We start from the raw sequence: 21,264 nt of genomic DNA on the forward strand, positions 1-21,264 counted from the left end.
TAATAACTTAGCCTCACAGGTATCAATATGGTGTTATGTAATTTCCAATAAGTCATAGTTCAGACCATATAGAATGCCTATTTGTTTTTAGTTTCAAAAATAATTATTATGCACCCAATATGTATCAGGCATTTGGAGATGCAGGCAAGACCCAAATGATTAAAAATCCCTAACTTCATAGAGCTTGCATTTTACTAGGAAAAATCAGCAAGGGACTATGGCTTTTGCTCTGACTGAGTTGGAAACCACAGAAGATTTCTGAGCAGAAGGTTGCTGCAACGCTGCTGGCATGCGATGATGCTACTTTGGACAAAAATGGTGGCAACTTGAATGCTGAGCAGTGGTTAAAGCATGAATCTAATATAAAGGCAAAGCCAACAGGACTGGTATATGGAATGGAAGTGGCATATGAGAGAAAAGGAATGGTCAAGAATGGATTTCAGTCTGTGCAACTATGGAAGAGGATTTGTGAAGAATTTGGAAGGGTATAACTTTGGAAAGGGTGTTTAGATATATGAACAGATATTCTAAAATTTGGTCTTAAATTTTAATATTTTATTTTGTATTACACCCCTTGGGCATATTTCCAAGGAATAGTGAGGATTATGTTTGCTTCTTAGAAAAATTGATGAAATTGAACAGAAAATCCTTGGACAACTGTGGCCAACTCAGCTCCGTGAAACACTGCCTGTACCAGGAACCCTCTAAAAGCCACTGCAATTTATTTTTCAAAACTCTCCCAACTTCTAATGTCATTTTAAAATGTCTTATGTAATGCAGCTATTACTAAAAGTCATAATTTCTATGATTGCTAAAAATCACTTCAAAGCTCACACAATTATTATCATTAGCAATTTTATTAATTATACTTTGAATTTTATGGAATAATGACTTTGATGTCAAGTGCACACTTAGAAAAGAGGACAAATTTTTTCTCTTGCCCTAGACCACCATAACCTAGTCCAAGATTAGAGGACATGGTGTTGACCACAAGAGTAAAAGACCATGCAGTAAAAAGTCCTCATATGGGTCACCCGGAATGATTTAATCCACTGAAGACTAAAGCCTGAGATAGAAGAGTAGAATATCTGGGCTGTCAGGCAGCTACCTAAAGAGCCTAAATGATCAGCTACTGTGCTTAATGGCTATAATTTGGAGTAAGGCTGGTAATAATGGTTTATATTTTTTCATGTGTTGAAGTGTATGTCTGCAAAACTTACTGTATTTGGGGATTCAAAAAATGAGACTGTTTATAAACATACAGGGCAACAGTAAGTCTGTATAATGACTGAGTCTCCTGCAAAATAATTTAGTGGTGGTCATGATGAGTTATAACTTAGACTTTTGAATTTTCATTGGCAGAAACAAACCATTCTCACTCAGTCTGTGAGCTTTTTTTCTTCTAGACTCTAAGTAGTTTACACAATAAATAGTTATTTCCATAGTAGAAATGGCCAAGATGTCTAAGCCCCAAACTTAACCTGTTATTATGGTTAGAAATCAAGGTTGCCATTCTTCCAGATTTTCACAGCCACACAACTTTTGACCTAGCTGATGGAAATGTAAGAGTAAACATAGTTTCTTGACCTCTCAAAAAAGGCAAAAAATCAGCATGCTAAAGTATGTATTTTGCTGGCATGAGATCCAGTGCAAAGAGGCACTACAGTGGATTCATATAACGATAGAACAGTACAAATACCTGTAGAAAAACTTTTAAGTGAGAGTTCATCCATAAATTTTCCATGTTCTCCTATTTAGTACTTTGATATAATCTGCTGACATGAAAATGTTATACATGTCATAATTTATGAATGATATCACAAAAATAAGATTGAAACTTTCAGGATTTCAACTTATTCCAAAGGTATGTGGAAAGAAAGAACTCCTTTTTTAAAACATATTTTCTCACACCTGAAATTCCTTCATAACTATGATGAGTCCATTTCCTTCTCTTTCTTAAAAAATACACTTTAAACGCATCTCTTTCCATTAGCAAGCAGCTTTTCTCATTCTCACAGAATGACAAACATGGCTTTCACTATGAGATCTGTGTTTAGGTTTCCTGAATAGCTTTTGGGCACTGAATGACAAACTAGCAGAGAGGACATCTACATGTACCCATTCTGCTGCTTTAGAAGATACCAAGCATACGTGTGGGTAAGTTGAAAAAAGAGACCACGTTCATTATGCAACCCTTTCAACATTATAACAAACAACGCGATTTAAAAAAATCATCAGGGGCCTAAATTTTCATACTTTTCATAATCCTCACATTTCAGTGTTAAATTTTTATATATTTATGCTACTAGCAAAATATAATGTATAAAAAACAAGTCCTGAAGTAATCATCACAAATGACCATATTAACAGGCACAATCTGTTAAAATGTAGAGTTAAAATTTACAAATTTGAAAAGATGATATCATGTAAGAACTTCCATGAAAAGAATGTTAAAATTGTATTCAAATCATTTTCTGCTACACAAAAAGTATCAAAAATTCAGGAAAATTAAAAACTAATTGTCTAAAGAAATAATCATTTTAAGCTGTTTCTTGACATTACTACCATTAGTCAAATGACTGAACTGCACTGCTCCTGTTTCACATGTATTTTAAAGTCAACTCAGTATTCTAAAATAACAATGAATTCATTTCCATTATTCCTTTGTTTAAACCTTTAAACCCCCTTTGCACAATCAATTTACTATAATCTAGTTTTTCTATCTTAAGTAAAATGATTTTTGACCAACTCTGCAAAAAATTCAAACAAATGGATTTTATCTCACAAACTGTACCAAAACCAAAAACAAAAATAAGTTGTCTCCTACCTATGGTTGTAATAACAGTGCCAGCAAAGAAGAAGGAACTTCCCAAATCCCAGTGACTGATTTGATTGGAGGTGTTTCCTAAAGGTATAATCCCTGCATTTATTGCTGCCACTATTTGCTGCAAGTTTAAAAAGAAATTTATCAGTACACATGAATCACACAGAGGCATCAAACAGCATATTTTCCACCCCAGAAATGACTTATTTGACAAAGAGAATCAACTCTAAGATTTTGTTTTTCCATTTAAAATGTATACTATAGCTTAAAACTTTATACTGAAGAATTTAATACCACTTAAGTTATAAGAAACTGACATGTGATATCAAGTGAATTGATTGGCATGAAGGTTATAATATTGTACCAACATGCATTCATATTGTCATCCATTAACATATTTAATTACTTATTTGAATTAACAACTAAATATAACAATGTTCTCTAGTAAGCACCACAGCGTAAAAATAGCAGGTTGTAAACTATAGTTACAATAATACATAATAGCTTCATCAGAAAGAAAGTATTTCCCAAGTGCTGCTCATTTCAAATGTTAAATATATGATCCAAGTCTGGGTTGGCTATAACTGTACCAAGCCTATATCAAAAAGAGCTAAGGATGAAAAGGAAAGGCAACAGGACTTCACTTTCAGGCTTGAGGCAGTCCATGTAGATCTAGACTCAGAATTTCTACAGAGTTTAGTAAATTCTATGACAATGAGAATCACCAAAGCTCTGTAGATGACAATCTGTCAGTAATATTACATAGAGACCACTAAGATCTGTTGCTGAGAATGTTGAGTAGTACTAAGAGAAAGACAGAAAGATGACATTATAATCCCTTCTTCAATCATCACATGTTGGGAGGTGGGGGTTGGAGGAGGAGAAGCACAAAAGGTAAGACAATATGTTAGGTGAAAATGTATAGTAGAAGACAGACAGATTACAGGGGATGATGTTTCGGTTGGAAATATAGTTTTGGAGATCTTTACTACTTAATTTTCAAATTATAGAATTGGAAGAAACAACATTTGATAAGGAAATTAAAGGCCAAGAGAAGAAAAGTGGTTGGTTTAAGGTTACATAGTTTACTGGCAAATGGATAATAAGTACACTCTGAAAATGGGGTACGACTCAAGGAAGTCACTGGCGTATGGAAAAAGACAGGTAACCCATAGCTGAAATGTAATATAAAATCTCATTTCAGAACTGTTATGAAACATGTCTGTTGTCTTAATCTATGAATTAAAAAGTCAATAGTTCTGTGTAAAATTAATTAAATTGCATTGCTTTTATTTACTTTAGCAGTGATATATGATCTTTGTAAAAAAAATAAGAAAATACAAAAAGGCATAAAGAGGATAATAAAAACTATCCATAATTGCAGAATCCAGAGATAACCACTTTTAATGTATTACATTATCTACCCCTGGTAGTTTTATATCCTCTTTTACATAGTTGTATTTTCTACTCTTAGTTAATACTATTCCACATGCAGGTTTTTTTGTCATTTCCATATTTATTTAATCATTGCTCAAGATATAGATACATATGTTGTCCTAAAATTTGAATTAATATAAAATTTGCTGTTGTGAACATATTTATGTATAAATGTTTTCCTATTTCTGAACATTTCCCTAGGAGAGATTGCTAGGAATAAATTGGCCACGTTAAAGATTATGAATGTTTTCGGTGGGGCACGGTGGCTCACGCCTGTAATCCCAGCACTTTGGGAGGCCAAGGCGGGTGGATCACGAGGTCAAGAGATCGAGACCATCCAGGCTAACACGGTGAAACCCCATCTCTACTAAAAATACAAAACAAATTAGCCGGGCTTGGTGGTGGGCGCCTGTACTCCCAGCTACTCGGGAGGCTGAGGCAGGAGAATGGCGTGAACCCGGGAGGTGGAGCTTGCAGTGAGCCGAGTTCTCGGCGCTGCACTCCAGCCTAGGCGACAGAGCAAGACTCCGTCGTCAAAAAAAACAAAAACAAAAACAAAACAAAAAAAAGATTGTGAATGTTTTAAAGCATTTGATGTATAGTAGCAAATAGCTATCTTAGAAGGTTGTTTCAATTTACAACTGCCCCCCCCAACAATTTACAAATGCTTAGCAATATTTTTAATATTAATGACATTTATCTTTAATGAAATGATAAAATATATTTCCACTTATATAACCCTTATCATGAATAATACTGAACATGAATTACTCCTTTATCTAATATTAAATGCACACAAATATATACCTATACACACATATGCACAACACACAGTGAAGTTTGAGTTAGTTAATTCTATTCATCTGACTCTGTGTTGTAACTATAATATCAGATAAGGTAGGTCTCCCTTCATTATCTTTCTTTTAAACGTTTTTGTAGTTATTGCTCTGTTATTCCTATATAAACTTTAGAATTTAAATCTTATAAAAATTTTTATTTTCATAGATTTGACATATTTCCATTGAAATTTGTTATTTAACATATTTCCACTGAAATTTTAATGGAAATATGCTAAATGCTTCACATACATTAAATGTTTGAAAATAGATGAAATCTATAAATTAAAAAGTAAACACTATTATAATACTCAAACTTCATACCAAGGAAGATGGTATGAATCCCTATTTATTGAGTCCCCTATACTATACTGATTATATATTCCACATAGATCCATAAGGTTATTCCCAAATATTTCACTTTTTCAACTTTGAATTATAATTGGTTATTGCTGTTGTATATATACATAAATACATATTAGCAATCCTCTGCACCAGCAATTCTCAAAGTTTTTATCTTAAAATAGTTTACAGTCTCAAAAATTAATGAAGATGTCAAAGATCTTCTGTTTGTGTCAGTTATAACTATTCATATTTCCTGTATTGGTTTGAATTTCTGGTTTTTAAAATGTTCATGTAAAAATATCAAGAAAGTCAACCTAAGTGATCTATTTCTACAATAAATAATTATGTCTTCTAAAACAAAATACATAGTGAGAAGAGATGCAGTTTTACAATTTTATAAATCTCTTTTAATATCTGGCTTAATAGAAAACAGATGTATTTTAATATGTTTCTGCTTTCAATCTGTTGGAATAGCACATCACATAGTCGCTGGCAGACTTCATTGTAAACTCAGAAAGTGAGACACATTATGATGTATTTTTTATATTGAAAAGACAAAAACATATTAGTACTATAGAGAAAATATCTTTGGCCAAGTGTGGTGGTTCCTGCCTTTAATCCCAGCACTTTGGGAGAATGAGGCAGGTGAATTACTTGAGCTCAGGAGTTGGAGACTAGCCTGGGCAATACAGTGAAATCCCATCTCTACAAGAAATACAAAAATTAGCTGGGCCTGGTGGCATAATCCCAGGTACTAGGGAGGCTGAGGTGAGAGAATCGTTTGAGCCTGGGAGGTCAAGGGGACAGTGAGTTGTGATCATGCCACGGCTCTCTAGCCTGGGTGACAGAGCAAAACCCTGTCTCAAAAAATAAATAAATAAAATAACTCAGATCTTAACAAACCTCTGAGGGGGTCTTGAGGACCACATTTTGAAAACAACTGTTCTATACTGAACTTGTTATTTTTATTTGTTTGTTTGATTTCGGTTTTTACCTGGAAAACCAAAGTAAGCAAACTTATCACTTAGAAATAATGGTATTTTGTCTCCACATCTTTCAATAGCTATGTATTATTGATTTTCATCTCTTATTGGACTGAACAGTCTTTCCAGATCTAAGTTAAATAAGAATAATGACAACAGATTCTTTATTTTTGTCACATAAAATCATCAACGGTTTAAGCGTTTAATCATTAAATATATTGGCCATTGGCAAGAAAATGGCATTTAATTAAATAAAATATGACAACAAGCAAATAAAAAAGACATAAAACTTTTAAAAACTAAAAAAGAATTTGGAAAATATTTTAAGATAGCAATAAACATATAGGAGATGGAACAGAGGTAATAAGAGAAGAAATATAAAATGGTTCAATTTTAGCATAAATAAAGTTATTGGTTCATATACTCTAATCTAGTGAATTCATAGGCTATGTAGCTTAAAAATATGTATCAAGGCTTCATAAATCTGAAAGAGTTGCTTGTGATAATCATGCTGTTATCTAGTTACTCTGGAGGAAATGGCTTCACAGTTAATATACATGGAAATGCCACAGATTCACGTGCACAAAAACAATTAGGCACAGGAACAAGGGCATCTAGGCTTGTAACTCTCAGGAAGAACTAAACATTTCCAGTAAAAATCAGGGAAGGGGAATTTGGACAGATTATAATTGAATCAAAAGTATATTTTTAGATTTTACGTACATTTCTTCAACACATTCATTTATTCAAAAATATTTAGCAGTTGTAAATGGTACTAAGTGATGGGGAAGCAACAGAAAAGAAACATACATGGTGTTGTAGATGAGAAAAGATAAGGTAAGCCTTCAGACTCCGCCCCCATTAATTAAAATTATTTTATTGATATAGCAATTGATTTAATATAGTCTTCATAACCAGCACTATGATTTTAGCTTATTCTTTTTCTCATCAATAATGAATTACAACATCACCCAGACACTTGGATAAAGTCCACAAATTATTAAAATTCAAAAGAAGCAAATGCAGACCTATAATCAGAAACAGTAGTGTCTGGCAACATGTGGGTTGTAAATAATTATCACAAGAGCTGTAATTATTGAAACAGAGGTTTGAGATAGAGCTAAGGGTATGTCAAATCACTATGAGAATGAGTCTACCATGAGGTCTTTCTCTAGAATATTCTTGTAAGTCTATTTTGTATTTTTGTGTGCGGTGTCTTGGTCAACATCCACAGGAAATTGGATGTCCTTTCCCACTCACTGACGTAGAGCTAAGAATCTCTGAAATTTCAACATCAGTTCAGGTCATCAGAGTACTTTTCCAATGCCTTCATGAAAACTGTTTCTGGGTGTGCCACATTATGTGGCTAAAGTAACATAACCACTGAATAGATAATAAAATTTCACTTTTTCATTAAAAGCAACTTTTCTGTACAATCAAGTCATGTTGACAACTTATGAATAAATTGAATGGTTTAGGTTAAGATAAGCGAAGATGGAATCCTACGTATTTCATCCTAATATATGATTACCTGAAGTGCTGATTAATAAGAAAGGGCTTCCAAACTTAAAACCTGCCATAGAAACAGTAAAAGATAATCTTGATTGGATTCACATTTAATTTTGCTCCTCAGTTTATAGACAAGCATAGGATGTACACTAAGGAAAATTAGTTGAATACATGCTTCCACTTAAGAGTGTAGCATTAAACTTAAGAAATAGAGCTCTAGGAGGTTTATACTCATACACATGATAAAGATAATTAGGGAAAATCTTGGTTTCCATGACAATGGTGGCTTTAGAATCAAAGTTCACAGAGTTCTACTGTGAATTTGTGGATTCTTGAATTGTAAATGCTGATGTCTCAATGCCATCTGGCATTTTGGATCTTTATTCAGCTTTAACACCAAACAATGATAAGACACACTTATTTGTAAGTATATGGGACTAGTACAGACTTGGCATTCAAGGAAGTGACTGACAATCATGAAAATGTTTCTGTCAGTCCAATTCCAAGGAACAGCTTTTCGTGTGCTATAAAGTACTAGAATGGCCATGTTTTCATTAAAGAAAAAGATATAGGGAATTTAGCAATTTTGGAAAAGCCTGAAGAATGTATTGCTTTCAGAGTAGGCTATATTGTGGATCTTAAAATACAAATAGCACCAGAAGTTCTGATTCTACTTATTTTTCCTACACAGAGATGTTTATGTTCATCAAAACAACACAGAATGTTTTGAACAAATTCCTCCTCTGTTACACCATAATCAGGATTCCATTAAAATATGCTGTCACACCTATCATCCTGAAAGTAGAATCACAGTAATAATTTGAACACTTTTAAGTGATAAAAAAAATTCTGAACTGCAGGTACAAGAGATTAACACCTAATTAGTTTATACCAATGATGTATGTATAACTGGTTCGATGCCAACTTATTTCAATTGGATATTTAAGATTGTTTCCACTTTTTCTGCTTTTTAAAAAAAAACATAGTTTCCAATAAATTGTACAATGACAAAATCGGCTTATAATTATATGGACATATATACAGTTACACAGCTCCTCAAACAGTAACAAGTATTGTCTTGCCAAATTTCTAGTAGTTGCAATTATAGATCTTTATTTGTGACCCTTTCCTTGGGTGCTAAACCAGTTTCCACCCTGAGAAGAAACTAGTCTTTAGGGAAGGAATCCAATCACACATCCACAACACTGAATCTGACCATTTCAACCCATGTAAGCAAGATTATTTTTGAAAACTTGAAGAATGTGGGATGAGGAAAGTAAAATAATAAATGATGCTCTCATTGCCAAAAGACATTGTGGGAAGATAATGGTAGGTATCATTACGACTTACAGTTGCACCACAAAAATAATCATCACCCATCAATAATACACAGTCATGTGTGAGTATTGTTGCCAAAGTCTACAGGATCCTCATGCATCTCATTCTTAACCTCTGACTATGTGTCAACATTATGATTACCTTATTCCAGATGATGTGAACTGTTTTGAATGGTCCTGCTATTAAAACTAGAGAGTATCTCAACATGGCCCTTACTCTCACAGGCTCAGAATTTCACAGATAGCACTGGTGGAGCCTAGGCAACCTTGACTGGCATGTCTGAAACAATGAGGAACCACACTGGATTATCCATTTTCTAAGTAAGTTTAAAATATACTGGACATATATGTCTGGAATGTTATGTTATTTATGGACATGATTTATACAAGACACTCTTCCTCTAACATCAGTAACATGTGGCAGTCTTAATGATTGGGCTGCTTCTTGGGCCATTTCACATATCAAATTAGGTTCCACTAAGGGGCAGCAGGATACCAGACCCATCTTCTTTACCTCTTTGTCCTTTCATGATATTCTGGAAACTAAAGTATGTCACTGGATTCCTTGCGTGAAATAATATTCCTGTCAAGTGCCACTAGGACCCTTAATAATCACACAAGAGAGCAAACAACTTCTTGAAAACCGCACTACACTAGCATATTGCTCTTCAAGAATATTCCATGAGCAGTTCTCAGTTAATGCTAACACTAGGCTGAAGCATATAAAATTGCCAATATCTGAGCATTTGGTGCATGCAAAATGGCAATTAAATATGAGCATGCAAAAGAATAGTACTTGTGTTTTGATCAAAAGTGTGTAATAACTTACTAAATTTCACTGCAGTGTGATATTTATTAGTGCAGAATTAACGCTAATTTCCATGAACAGGAAGGACATTGTTACTAGCAAATTAATCGATTAGGCTCTCTTTACAGTTCTACAGCGAAGGATACATATTTATTAAAGGAAAACCCTTTATTACTTAGAATGTTATTCTGAGAAAACATAGACTGATTGTTGAATCCTTATTGGAAATTCAAGTTGTATTCCATTTTTGCACACATCTGAGAAATCCAGAGATACTATTTAGCATTTAAGATAATTAAAATTTATAGAAGTTAAATCATACATCCACGATTTGATATCAAATTTTGTGACTCATTACATGAAACTAGTTTTTCCGAAATTCTGTAGTAATATGGACATGGTACTTGTTTTATTTTTTTCTAGGAAAAATACAGGCATCTGCCTAAATATAAAATGCAGAAATCACAGAGTTATATTCCACAATTAAATGAAATGTTATAGAGTATTGACATATATTAGATTTTCAAAACCTAGCATCAATAATCTTTTTTCTTTTATAAAAATACATTTCTGATTTCATCTGGAGAAAAAAGATGGAGTAGTACTTTGCATATTTTATACAAAACATAGGGGTTAAATCATACTATATTTAGCGACTGATAAGCATACTTTCAAGGTTCCCCCCCAGTATATTTTGTAAGGAAGATTTTGTAAGAAACAATATGCCATAATGATTTTAATCCATTGTTTTTGTTGGAAAAATTATGAGTCAAAATATATTTATTTCACGAAGATTTTTTTTAAATAAAATTTAATTCTTATTACTGAAAAGGGATATTTTCCACAGAAAGCAGTTTTTGCACACCAGACTTTAAGGAAGCACATCTAAAAGTGAATGTCTTGCTTACCTTCTCATCTATTTCCTTCTATTTGGGGATTATGCAACTGAGTGTCAAAGCTATTTTTAAACAGACTAATGAAGTGTACAGCTTTTTTCTTGCTCTTTTGAAAGTGTAAATTTACTTTCTATTAGTAGAAACAAAAACTTAAAATTCAAAGCAGGGAACAACAGATTTGAGAGCGGATATCACTGAAAGGCCAGAAACCATGAAGCATACTGCTGGGTATTTGGGTTGTCTTTCCTGATCATATCCATTTAGGGAGATTTTTTTAATCATAAAAGTAATATACATATTATTGGACATTTGGAAAAATAATACTAAAGTAAAAAATCAGTCACCATTCCTAAAACAGTATTTTGCAACATGCATATATTCATGTTTTAATAGTTATAACAATAAATCTGCTGAAAACTCTTTTCATATAACATAAGCATATTCCAAGGCATTTTGTAGTCTTCAGAGCCATCATTTTTAAGGACTGCAATATCTCACCGAGTAGCTACATTTAACATAGTTTACATAACTATTCCTCTATTATTGAGTAAACCTGTCTAATGTCTAAGGGCAAGTAACCATTAGCTGACTTGTTACAGAGAAGATTTATGTATCAGGCAAGGGCTGAACTGGAAACACTGAAATTCTTTCTTCTTTGAGTCTCAATGAAATGAGCACAGTGCTGTATAGGGAAAAAAAATCATGATGAAGACCCTATGCAACTCTAAAGGAGCCAGACTACATATGTGAAGCAAGCACACCAAAGCGGCATTTCCCTGGCGTGCATTTTTCCATGAGTCTTCCTAGATTCCATATTATTGTATGGAATAATATTTTATGGGACTATTAATCTTTGTCTATCTTTCCGGCCACCTTATACCCCATCTCAGCATGAGTGGAAGAAAAAGATTAATAATAATAATAATAAAGGAAAGCATGAAAAGAAAAGGAGGTAGAAGAAGTCAGAAAGAAACCAAAAGGCAAGGAGAGAGGAAAAAGATCAAGGTTGTTTAGTTTAGTAAGGAAGACACAGTTCTAGGAGAGTAAGATATTTATTGAGGCAGTTCCTTTAAAAGAGGCGGTCTTTAAAATAGGATTTGAGTAGGCAGGAGACTGAGATCAGGGAGACAGTACCTGAGACAATATTTTTGTACCATGTTGCCCAAGGCATGCTACACTAACCCACATTTATTTACACACTATTTTCCTAAGGCCTGAATTTCTAAACTGATGAGAAGAAAAAGGCTAAAATGTGAAAAAGGATGTTTTTCTCTGTCAATTACACACATCCATAGGGTTCCTAAATTTGGAAAATCTGTTGTTTTTTTCCAATAGAATGTCACTAATCTCTGTTCATTTGATTTCCCAGGGCACTTAAGCCTATAGTTCCATAATGGATACAAGTTGAAACAAAAAGAAAGTGTTTTATACCTATATAAAGGTAATCACAGGGAAAATAGTTATGAAAATTATTCAAGTTTCCACAGAAAGGCAATATTTTTATGTAAGTTTTAAAAACAAAAGGATTTTTTCCTGTTCTTCCAGAATCATAGTGAGAATTGAAACTAGAAAATCATGGTAACTAAAATATCATAGTGAGGATTGAAAATCTCAAGCTTTGTACACACTACACACACACACACACACACACACACACCCCTGACAAAGTAACCAGTTAACACAATTTGTATTTGAATAAATCAAACTTCCTACAACCCAAATTAGTCATGAGTAAAGGCACTATACTAAGACATTCCAATAATATCCTGATAGACAGATCCTGTTTCAGGCCCCATAAAATGTGTATTTCTCACTTTGAGTGAGTTGACTCATTGCCATTAACAAGCCTACAAGAAATTTCTGTGCTTTTAGGCTCCAGGTAAAACTTCTTAATATACTGCAGAGGAAGTTTATTAATGACTTGCTAACATTATGCAGAAAAAAGGAAGTCTTGCAAAATTGTTTAATATGTTTGTATTTCTTGGCTCAATGTCACAAAATCAAGACAGCAAAAATAATATATAACTTCCCAAAACATAGTGATTCATACTCATTCTGTCTTAGCTTCTTAGCTTTTTCCAAGGTTCCCCCGCCTTTCTCAATTACACACCCATACACTCACCAGTTATGGCAAACACTGAATTGGTTGAAATCCATTTTGAGAAACAAGAACCTGATAGAATTTCTTGCCCTTTTTGAGCCAACTGGAATAATGGAGCTACCCTTTGACATCTGTCCAGTAGTTATTACACAAAAATGCAATTAAACCCTTCCCTTAGGCACTTCTTTGGCTGGCATGAGTGTGTCACACGACAACCATCAGCGCTGAAAACAAACTTGGCACCTTTCCTCGTGTTTTCTACATTAGTCACACACGTATGCTGTATTGTTCATCTTCGTTCACGCTAGGATACTAATCTCAACAATGCTTCAGAGCACAGCACCCTATGAAAGGGAAGATGCTTCAAAATCCTCATAAGCATGAGGCTGGTAAGTCTTCTCTCCACTTCATCTGTCTCCTAACTCCCACAGTCCAAGATATGTTTATGTTGGTGAAACACGCAGAAAACTTTTAAACCAAGCAGGGAAAGAGAAGAGTAAAAAGTCACAAAAAAGCGACATGCAGTCTCTCGAGGATTCAGAAGAGGCATGGAGGGGAAAGGTTATGGGCATTAGGAGATGACTAAATACACTTGAACCTCACTCACACTTTCATTTTTAATCACTTGCTGTATATCTGTTGGGGCTGTACATCTGTTGGAATTACATGCCTGTAGTCCCAGCATTTTGGGAGGCCAAATTGGGCAGATCACTTGAGGTCAGGAGTTCAAGACCAGCCTGGTCAACATGGGAAAACCCCATCTTTACTAAAAATACAAAAATTATCTGGGCGTGGTGGTGCACACCTGTAATTCCAGCTAATAAGAAGGCTGAGGCATAAGAATCGCTTGAACCTGGGAGGAGGAGGTTGCAGTGAGCTGAGATCGTGCCATTGCACTCCGGCCTGGCAACAGAACAAGACTTTATCTCAAAAAATAAAAATAAATAATATCTGTTGGGTGTCTTCTAGACAGCTACTTCTCTTTAAGTTAACTAGTTGAAACAGCAGTGCAAGACCTGAGGGGCTTCACCAGAACCTTGTGAGCATTATGCATATAGTGTTACTTAAGAGGGATCAGATACATACTTATCTTTCATAAAAGCTGAGGCAGAAAGAGGCTAAGTGGGTCACTTGGTCAAAATAAGTAAAATATGCCAAAAGAATAATAAAATTACTTGGCAAGCCAGGTTCAGGTCTTGGGGTTGTATTAATAGTTCAGCTGTATTACAGCTTTGGTTGCCTAGCCTTAGCTATCATTCACAATATTATTTCTGTGTGGAAACACTGAAAGCTCTAAGCAAAAAAATAAATAAATAAATTTATAAATGAATTTTTTAAAGAACGAACTCATAAATGTGAATGTTGGTGAACATTTTATTTTATCCACATGGGTATGATGCATTCTAAATAGTCATCAGGCCTTGCCTTATATGTTTATGTCGTATACGGCCTATGTGTCCAGTATAATGCTAACTACTCAAGAATCATTTGTAGTATATTCTCTGCTTACTGATTTTTTAGTAGACATGAAATCACTATCATGACCTGACAGAATATAATCAGCTATTAAGTGACACGTGACTATATGTATTCTATAAGTTTGTGATAGTGAGAAATGTGATAATGAGAAAGGTGTTATTAGGCAATTTCATCATTTTGTGAACACCATAGAGAGTACTTCCACTAACCTAGATGCGATAGCCTACTGCACACCTAGGCTATATGGTGTAGCCTGTTGTTCCTAAGCTATAAACCTGTACAGCATGTTTCTGTACTGAATACTTCAGGCAACTGTAAGACAATGGTAAGTGTTTGTGTATCTAAGCATATGGAAACATATGATAGATACAGTAAAAATAGGGTATAAAAGTAAAAAACGGTACACTTATATGACTGGAGTTTGCGGGACAGAAAGTTGTTCTGGGTGAGCCAGTAAGTGAGTGGTGAGTGAATGTGAAGGCCTAGGACATCATTGTACATTTAGGGTACACTGAATTTATTTTAAAAATAAAACTAACTTTCTTCAGTAATAAATTGGCCTTAGCTGATTGTAAATTTTTCACTTTATAAACTTTCTAATTTTTTGACTCTTGTACTAGCACTTAGCTTAAAACAAAAACACATTGTACAGCTGTATAAAAATATTTTTTCTTTATATCTTTATTCCATAATCTTTTTTTAACTATTTAATTTTTAAAAAATTTTAAGCACTTTTAAACAAAACTAAGACACAAACAAATTAGCCTAGGCCTGCACAAGGTCAGGATTGTCAATACTACCGTCTTCCACCTCTACATCATGTCTCACTGGGTTTATCCCGGGGAACGGAAAGAGAAGACTGAAACATATGTCCAACAAGCAGACTTTCCAAAAGGCTTCTTGAGGGACTGGTGCCTGTCTTGTCCAACTAACAGCATTAACAGGACCTAATATGCTCTAGAAGTCTGGGAGCCACTGAGAACAAAGACGAGCTGAGCAGCATGTGGTAGCTCCAGAGAGAGCAAGAGATTACAAGCCCCTGAAAAAGAAAAGAGTAAATCCCTGTACGTGGTAACTTACATGCACAAGTCCAGAGAATGCACAACTACAAAAAAGATTTGAGGCCCACAGAATCTCTAGGCAGGCTGATTAGGGCTGATTGGTGATTAGGTATTTCCCCACATGAATCCAGTCCTAAGAGATTTACAGTGGTGACTCTTTATTTCACATGCATAGGTCCCATCACAAAAGTTACAAGGCACATAAAGAAACAGGGAAACATGGCCCAATTAAAGAACAAACTAAATCTCCACATACTGATCCTTAAGTAACAGAGGCATATGAATTATTTCATAAAGATTCAAAGTAACCATCATAAAGATGTTCAACAAGCTCAGAAAAATAATGTATGAACAAAATAAGAATGTCAACAAGAGACACAAAATATAGACAAGAACCCAACAGAAATTTTGGAGCTGAAGAATACAGTAATTTAGTGGGAAAATTTACTAGAGTGGTTCAACAACCAACTTGATCAAGCACAAGAAAAAAAAGAAACAGTGAACTTCAACAAACATCATTTGATAGTATCCAGTTAAAAGAGCAAAAGGAAAAAATAATTTAAAAGAGTAAAGAAAGCCTAGTGACAGAGGATACACCATCAAATGAATGAATATATGCAAAAAATAATAGTCACATATAACAGCCCAAAGTTAACATTATACTCAATGGTGAAAAACTGAAGCTTTTCCTTTAAGATCAGGAACAAGACAAGGAAGCCCACTCTCACCATTCATATTCAAATAGTACTGGAAATCCTAGGTAGAGCAACTTGGCAAGAAAAAGAAATAAAACACATCCAAATCAGAAAAGAAGACACGAAATTACCTCTGCTCTCAGATTACATGAAAAGACATGCAGAAAATGTAAGTGCATATTACTAAGTGAAGGAAGCCAATCTTACCAAGCTATATGCTATATAATTCCAACTGTATGACATTCTGAAAAAGCAAAATTATGGGGACAGGAACAAGACTGTGGTTGTCAGGATTTAAGGGGTAACGCAGAGCACAGAGTATTTTTAAGGTGGTGAAACTACTCTTTAGGCTATTGTAATAATGGATGCATGACATTCTATGTTTGTCCAAACCCATAGACTCTACAACACCAAGACTGAGCCTTAACGTAAGCAATTAGGTGATAATGATGACAATGATATGATAGTGATGTGTCAATGTAAGTTCATGAATTGTAACAAATGTGTAACTCTGATGAAGGATGTTGATAATGGAGAAAGCCATGCATGTGTGGGGGCAGGGAGTATATGGGAAATCACTGCACTTTCTGTTCAATTTTGCCATGAACCTAAAAGTGCTCTAAAAAATAGTATATTAAATTTTAAAAAAAAGTTTGGGATTAGAAAATGTTAAAAAATCTAAAAACAAAAATAAATATTAAACCATATGACGCTGTCATAAAGACAGGCATATGGACCAATGGAACAGAATCAAGAATCCAGAAATAAACCTGTGCATATATATAATCAAATGATCTTCAGCAAGGGTGTCAAGATTACATAATGAGGAAAGGGCAGTCTTTTCAATAAATAGTTTTGAGAAAATTGGATATACACATCAAAAAGAGGGAAATTGGACCCTTAACTTACACAATACACAAAAATCAACTCAAGATGGGTTAAAGACTTAAACATAAGCTCTAAAACTATAAAACTACTAGAAGAAAACATAGTGAAAGCTCTTCAAGACATTGTTCTAGGCAGAGACCTTATGGCTAAGACCTCAAAAGCACAGGCAACAAAAACAAAAATAGACAAATGGGACTATGTTAAACAAAAAAGCTTCTGCACAGCAAAAGAAATCATCAACAAAATGAAGAAGCAACCTGTTGAATGAAAGAAAACATTTACAAACTATTCATCCAACAAGGGACTCATATCCAGAAGGTGCAAGAAACTCAACCCGACAAACACTAAATAATCTCATTATAAAATAGGCAAAAGACCTAAATAGACATTTCTCAAACGAAGACATACAAATGGCCAACAAGTATACAAAAAAATGCTCAACATCACTACTCATCAGATAAATGAAAATTAAAACCACAATGAGATATCATCTTACAGAATTAGAATGGCTATTATTAAGAAGATTAAAAAATAACAGATGTTGGCAAGAATATAGCAAAAAGGGAACTCCTATACACTGCTAGTGGAAATGTAACTCAGTACAGCCACTGTAGAAAGCAGGATAGAGATTCTCAAAAAGCTAAATAGAACTACCATACAATCCAGTCCAGTACTGGGTATTTACTCAAAAGAAAAGAAGTCAATAGATCAAAGGGACATATTGTACTGTACTCCCATGTTTATTGCAGCACAATTTTAAATAGCAAAAATATGGAATCAACTTAAGTACCCAACAATAGATGAATGAATAAAGAAGAGGTGTGACACACACACACACACACACACACACACACGGATACTATTCAACCATGAAAAAGAATTAAATCATGTCATTTGTAGCAACATGGATAGAACTGGAGATTATTACATTCATTAAAATAAGCCAGGTACAGAAATACAAATCTCACATGCTCTCACTCTTACATGAGAGCTAAAAAAAGTCAATCCCATGGAGGTAGAGAGTGGAAAGAAAAACACTAGAGACTAGGAAGGGTGTGCAGGTGGGAGAGGGTTGGGAACTACTACAGCAGGGAAAAAGGAAGGGAGGAGAACAAGGGATAAAAAACTATTTGGTACTATGCTCAGTATCTGGGAGATGGGATCAGTAACACCCCAAGCCACAGCATCACACAATATACCCTTGTAACAAATCTGTACATGTACTCCCTGAATCTAAAATAGAAATTGAAATAAATAAATAAATAATAATTAAAAATAAAAGAATTGAAAACTGGACCTTCAAGAAACATGTGCATTTCCATGTTTATTGCAGCATTATTTACACTAGCCAAGAGATGGAAATGTCCATCGATGGATGAATGAAGAAAGAAAATGGGGTATAGACATACAATGGAATATGATCCATCCCTAAATAGGAAGGAAACCCTGTTATATGCTACAACATGGATGAAGCTTGATAATACTATGCTAAGTAAACCAGTCACATAAGGACAAATACTGTATATTTCCACTTATATGAGGTATCTCTAAAATGGCCAAACTCATAGAAGCAGAAAACATAGTGCTGGTTGTTAGCGGGTGGAGGAAGGGGAAAAAGGGAGACTTGCTGTTCAGTAGGTATAGGGTTTCAGTCATGCAAGAGGAAAAGTTCTACAGAGATCTGCTGTGCAGATAGTCAACGATACTGACGTGCACACAGTCAATGATACTGTATTATACAATTGTAAATTTCTTAACTGGGTAGAGCTCTTGTTATATGTTTTTTCCCACAACTAAAAAAGTATTAAGTGCCTGATATAAGAGAATAGTTTAAAAAGATGGTACATCCATAAAAAGGCATACTACAAAGCCTCTAAAGAGGGTTCTACAAATCTATATTTAGAGATATGGATAGATGTTCATGATATATTACAAAACGAGATAATCAGGTTATGAAAGAATATGTATAATAAAACCAATTTGTCTAGAAAAAAAAAACCCATAGACCCTTACAATGCTAGGCACTTTTAGGAACTCAATAAATATTTGTTTATGTCAGAAAATTTTCATTTGTTTATCATACAAAATAATTTTTAAAATTCCAAGTTGTCTCATTTCTCTTTACTAACATGTTTTGTATTTATGATCCATTAATTTGTGAAGTCCTTTCCAAAAATCCATTTATAACCTCACTTGGGCATTTTGGTGATGAGATACTTCATAAAGACACCACCTGCTTTTATTTTACCCAAGATTCAGGAGGATTTTTCCCTAGTCCTAAAATTCTGAGACGTTTCACTAATTCATTCAGCAATGCACAGGAGGCAGCAAGCAGGCACTAGCAAGAGAACAGATGATCAATGCAAAACAGTGAGTCACACCTGCAGGGAGTTTGGGGCAAACTGCTGCTCTGTAGGGCAAAGAAGAAGATATATGGATTACCGACTCAAAGAAATGAAAAGTGCTAGAATACCTAGCTCTGATCCTAGAATAATGATGGTATTTATAAGAGAAAGAAAAAGTAAAAAGGGAACATTAGGAGGAGGAGAGTTTGAAAAACCAGAAGTCATGGATTCAGTGTTTGTTCTATTGCTAACTAGTAGTATGCTCTTAGGAAAATGACCAAATTGTTTATTTTCTTAGCTCTAAAATGACAGAGTTTGAATAGGCAATATCTGTGGTAGATCCCAAGTTCCAAATTCCATGAGTTTATGCCTTTGATTGTTACATGCAATTAATTCAAAATATATTTTGATACAATTTTGCTGATTCTTTCTTATAATTGCTTGTCTTTCAGATGTAGTCGCCATTTATGCTGGTTCTTTGCATTTCCTTTTAGACTCAAAAACACTCATCCCAGTTTGGCCTATATATAAGATTAGCTTATTTTTTTCCTCTGCTTCAATAGAAAGGAATCTCAGTATGTTCCTATTAAGAAGGCTTATCTGAAGCAATTTAATCCTGCATCAGGGAAAACGATAGGGAATAAAACAGACACACAGACACACAAGCTGTCTATGGATCAGGAAATAATATGATTGTGAGGTTTTGAATAATGGAGAATAAAGCAGGAGTTATTGTCCCGTCAAAAAATACTTATTTGCATAATAGCACAGTACAGCTGTCCAAGAAAAATGTGCCTCAGGAATGATATCATTATTATAAAATAACATCATTTACCATTTTAATTAAGCCAAATTATTTAAAATTACCCTCATGAAATAGATTTTTAGGCCTGCTTAAATCAAGAGCCAAATGTCATTGTCTGATAAAACATCTCCCAGAAATTAAAACTGACGTGAAGCTTTGGAACTCGTTCACCAGAGAGAAAATAGGAAGCCTATATTTATTAAGAATAAAATAATTACACAGTCATTTCTGGTAGGATGTAAGCTGTAACATGCCCAGTACTATCAATCTTGTGGAAGATTTTTAATAAAAAATAAATTTCAGAGGTGAAATAGACATCTTTTATCTCAAAACAGATGTTCGAATTTGTTGTGAGAAAACAGAAATAAAGAGCTCTGCCACACAGAGCCCATGCATAAGAATCATCTAGTATCATCTATGCTCATAAAAATTTATTTTGTTCTTGAGGAATCTCAGACACATTAAATTCAATACCTAGTACCTTCAGAATCCTTAACCAGCCATCTCCTTTCTCCCTATATCGTCCCAGAAGTACACACATTACCTGTCTCATCACCCTAAGCACCTCTTTCTGAAAAGTTCTCTTCTCTCCTACTATCCCAAACTCTGTGTGTTCCCTCTTGGTCCTCATTCTTGAAAATTCTTCATCAAACCAACTTTCATAAACATTTCTCCAATTAATCTTTCTAAATGTATTTGATCTAATCCCTCTAACAGGCCACTGCACGACTGTCACATGTTTCTTATATGGGAATATGTTCTGAAAAATGCATCCTTAAGCAATTTCATCCTCGTGTGACCTTCATAGAGTGTACTTCCACAAACCTAGATGGCACAGCCTACTACACACCCAGGCTATATGGTAGAGCCTTCTGCTCCTAGGCTACAAAACTGTACAGCATGTTACTGTACTGA

General features: G+C 34.3%; 1 protein-coding gene across 3 annotated transcripts in view; it reads right to left on the reverse strand.

The window, feature by feature from the left end:
• Window positions 1-21,264, reverse strand: part of KCNK2 (potassium two pore domain channel subfamily K member 2) — a 237,621-nt gene that overhangs the window by 104,264 nt on the left and 112,093 nt on the right. For all 3 annotated transcript variants that reach the window (XM_050780573.1, XM_050780581.1, XM_050780563.1), the window contains exon 3: window positions 2,828-2,945. In XM_050780573.1, coding sequence (XP_050636530.1) covers window positions 2,828-2,945 — 118 coding nt within the window. The remainder of the gene's footprint in view (window positions 1-2,827; window positions 2,946-21,264) is intronic.

The sequence above is a fragment of the Macaca thibetana genome, chromosome 1 (assembly GCF_024542745.1).
Source record: "Macaca thibetana thibetana isolate TM-01 chromosome 1, ASM2454274v1, whole genome shotgun sequence".
NCBI classification, from domain to species: domain Eukaryota; kingdom Metazoa; phylum Chordata; class Mammalia; order Primates; family Cercopithecidae; genus Macaca; species Macaca thibetana.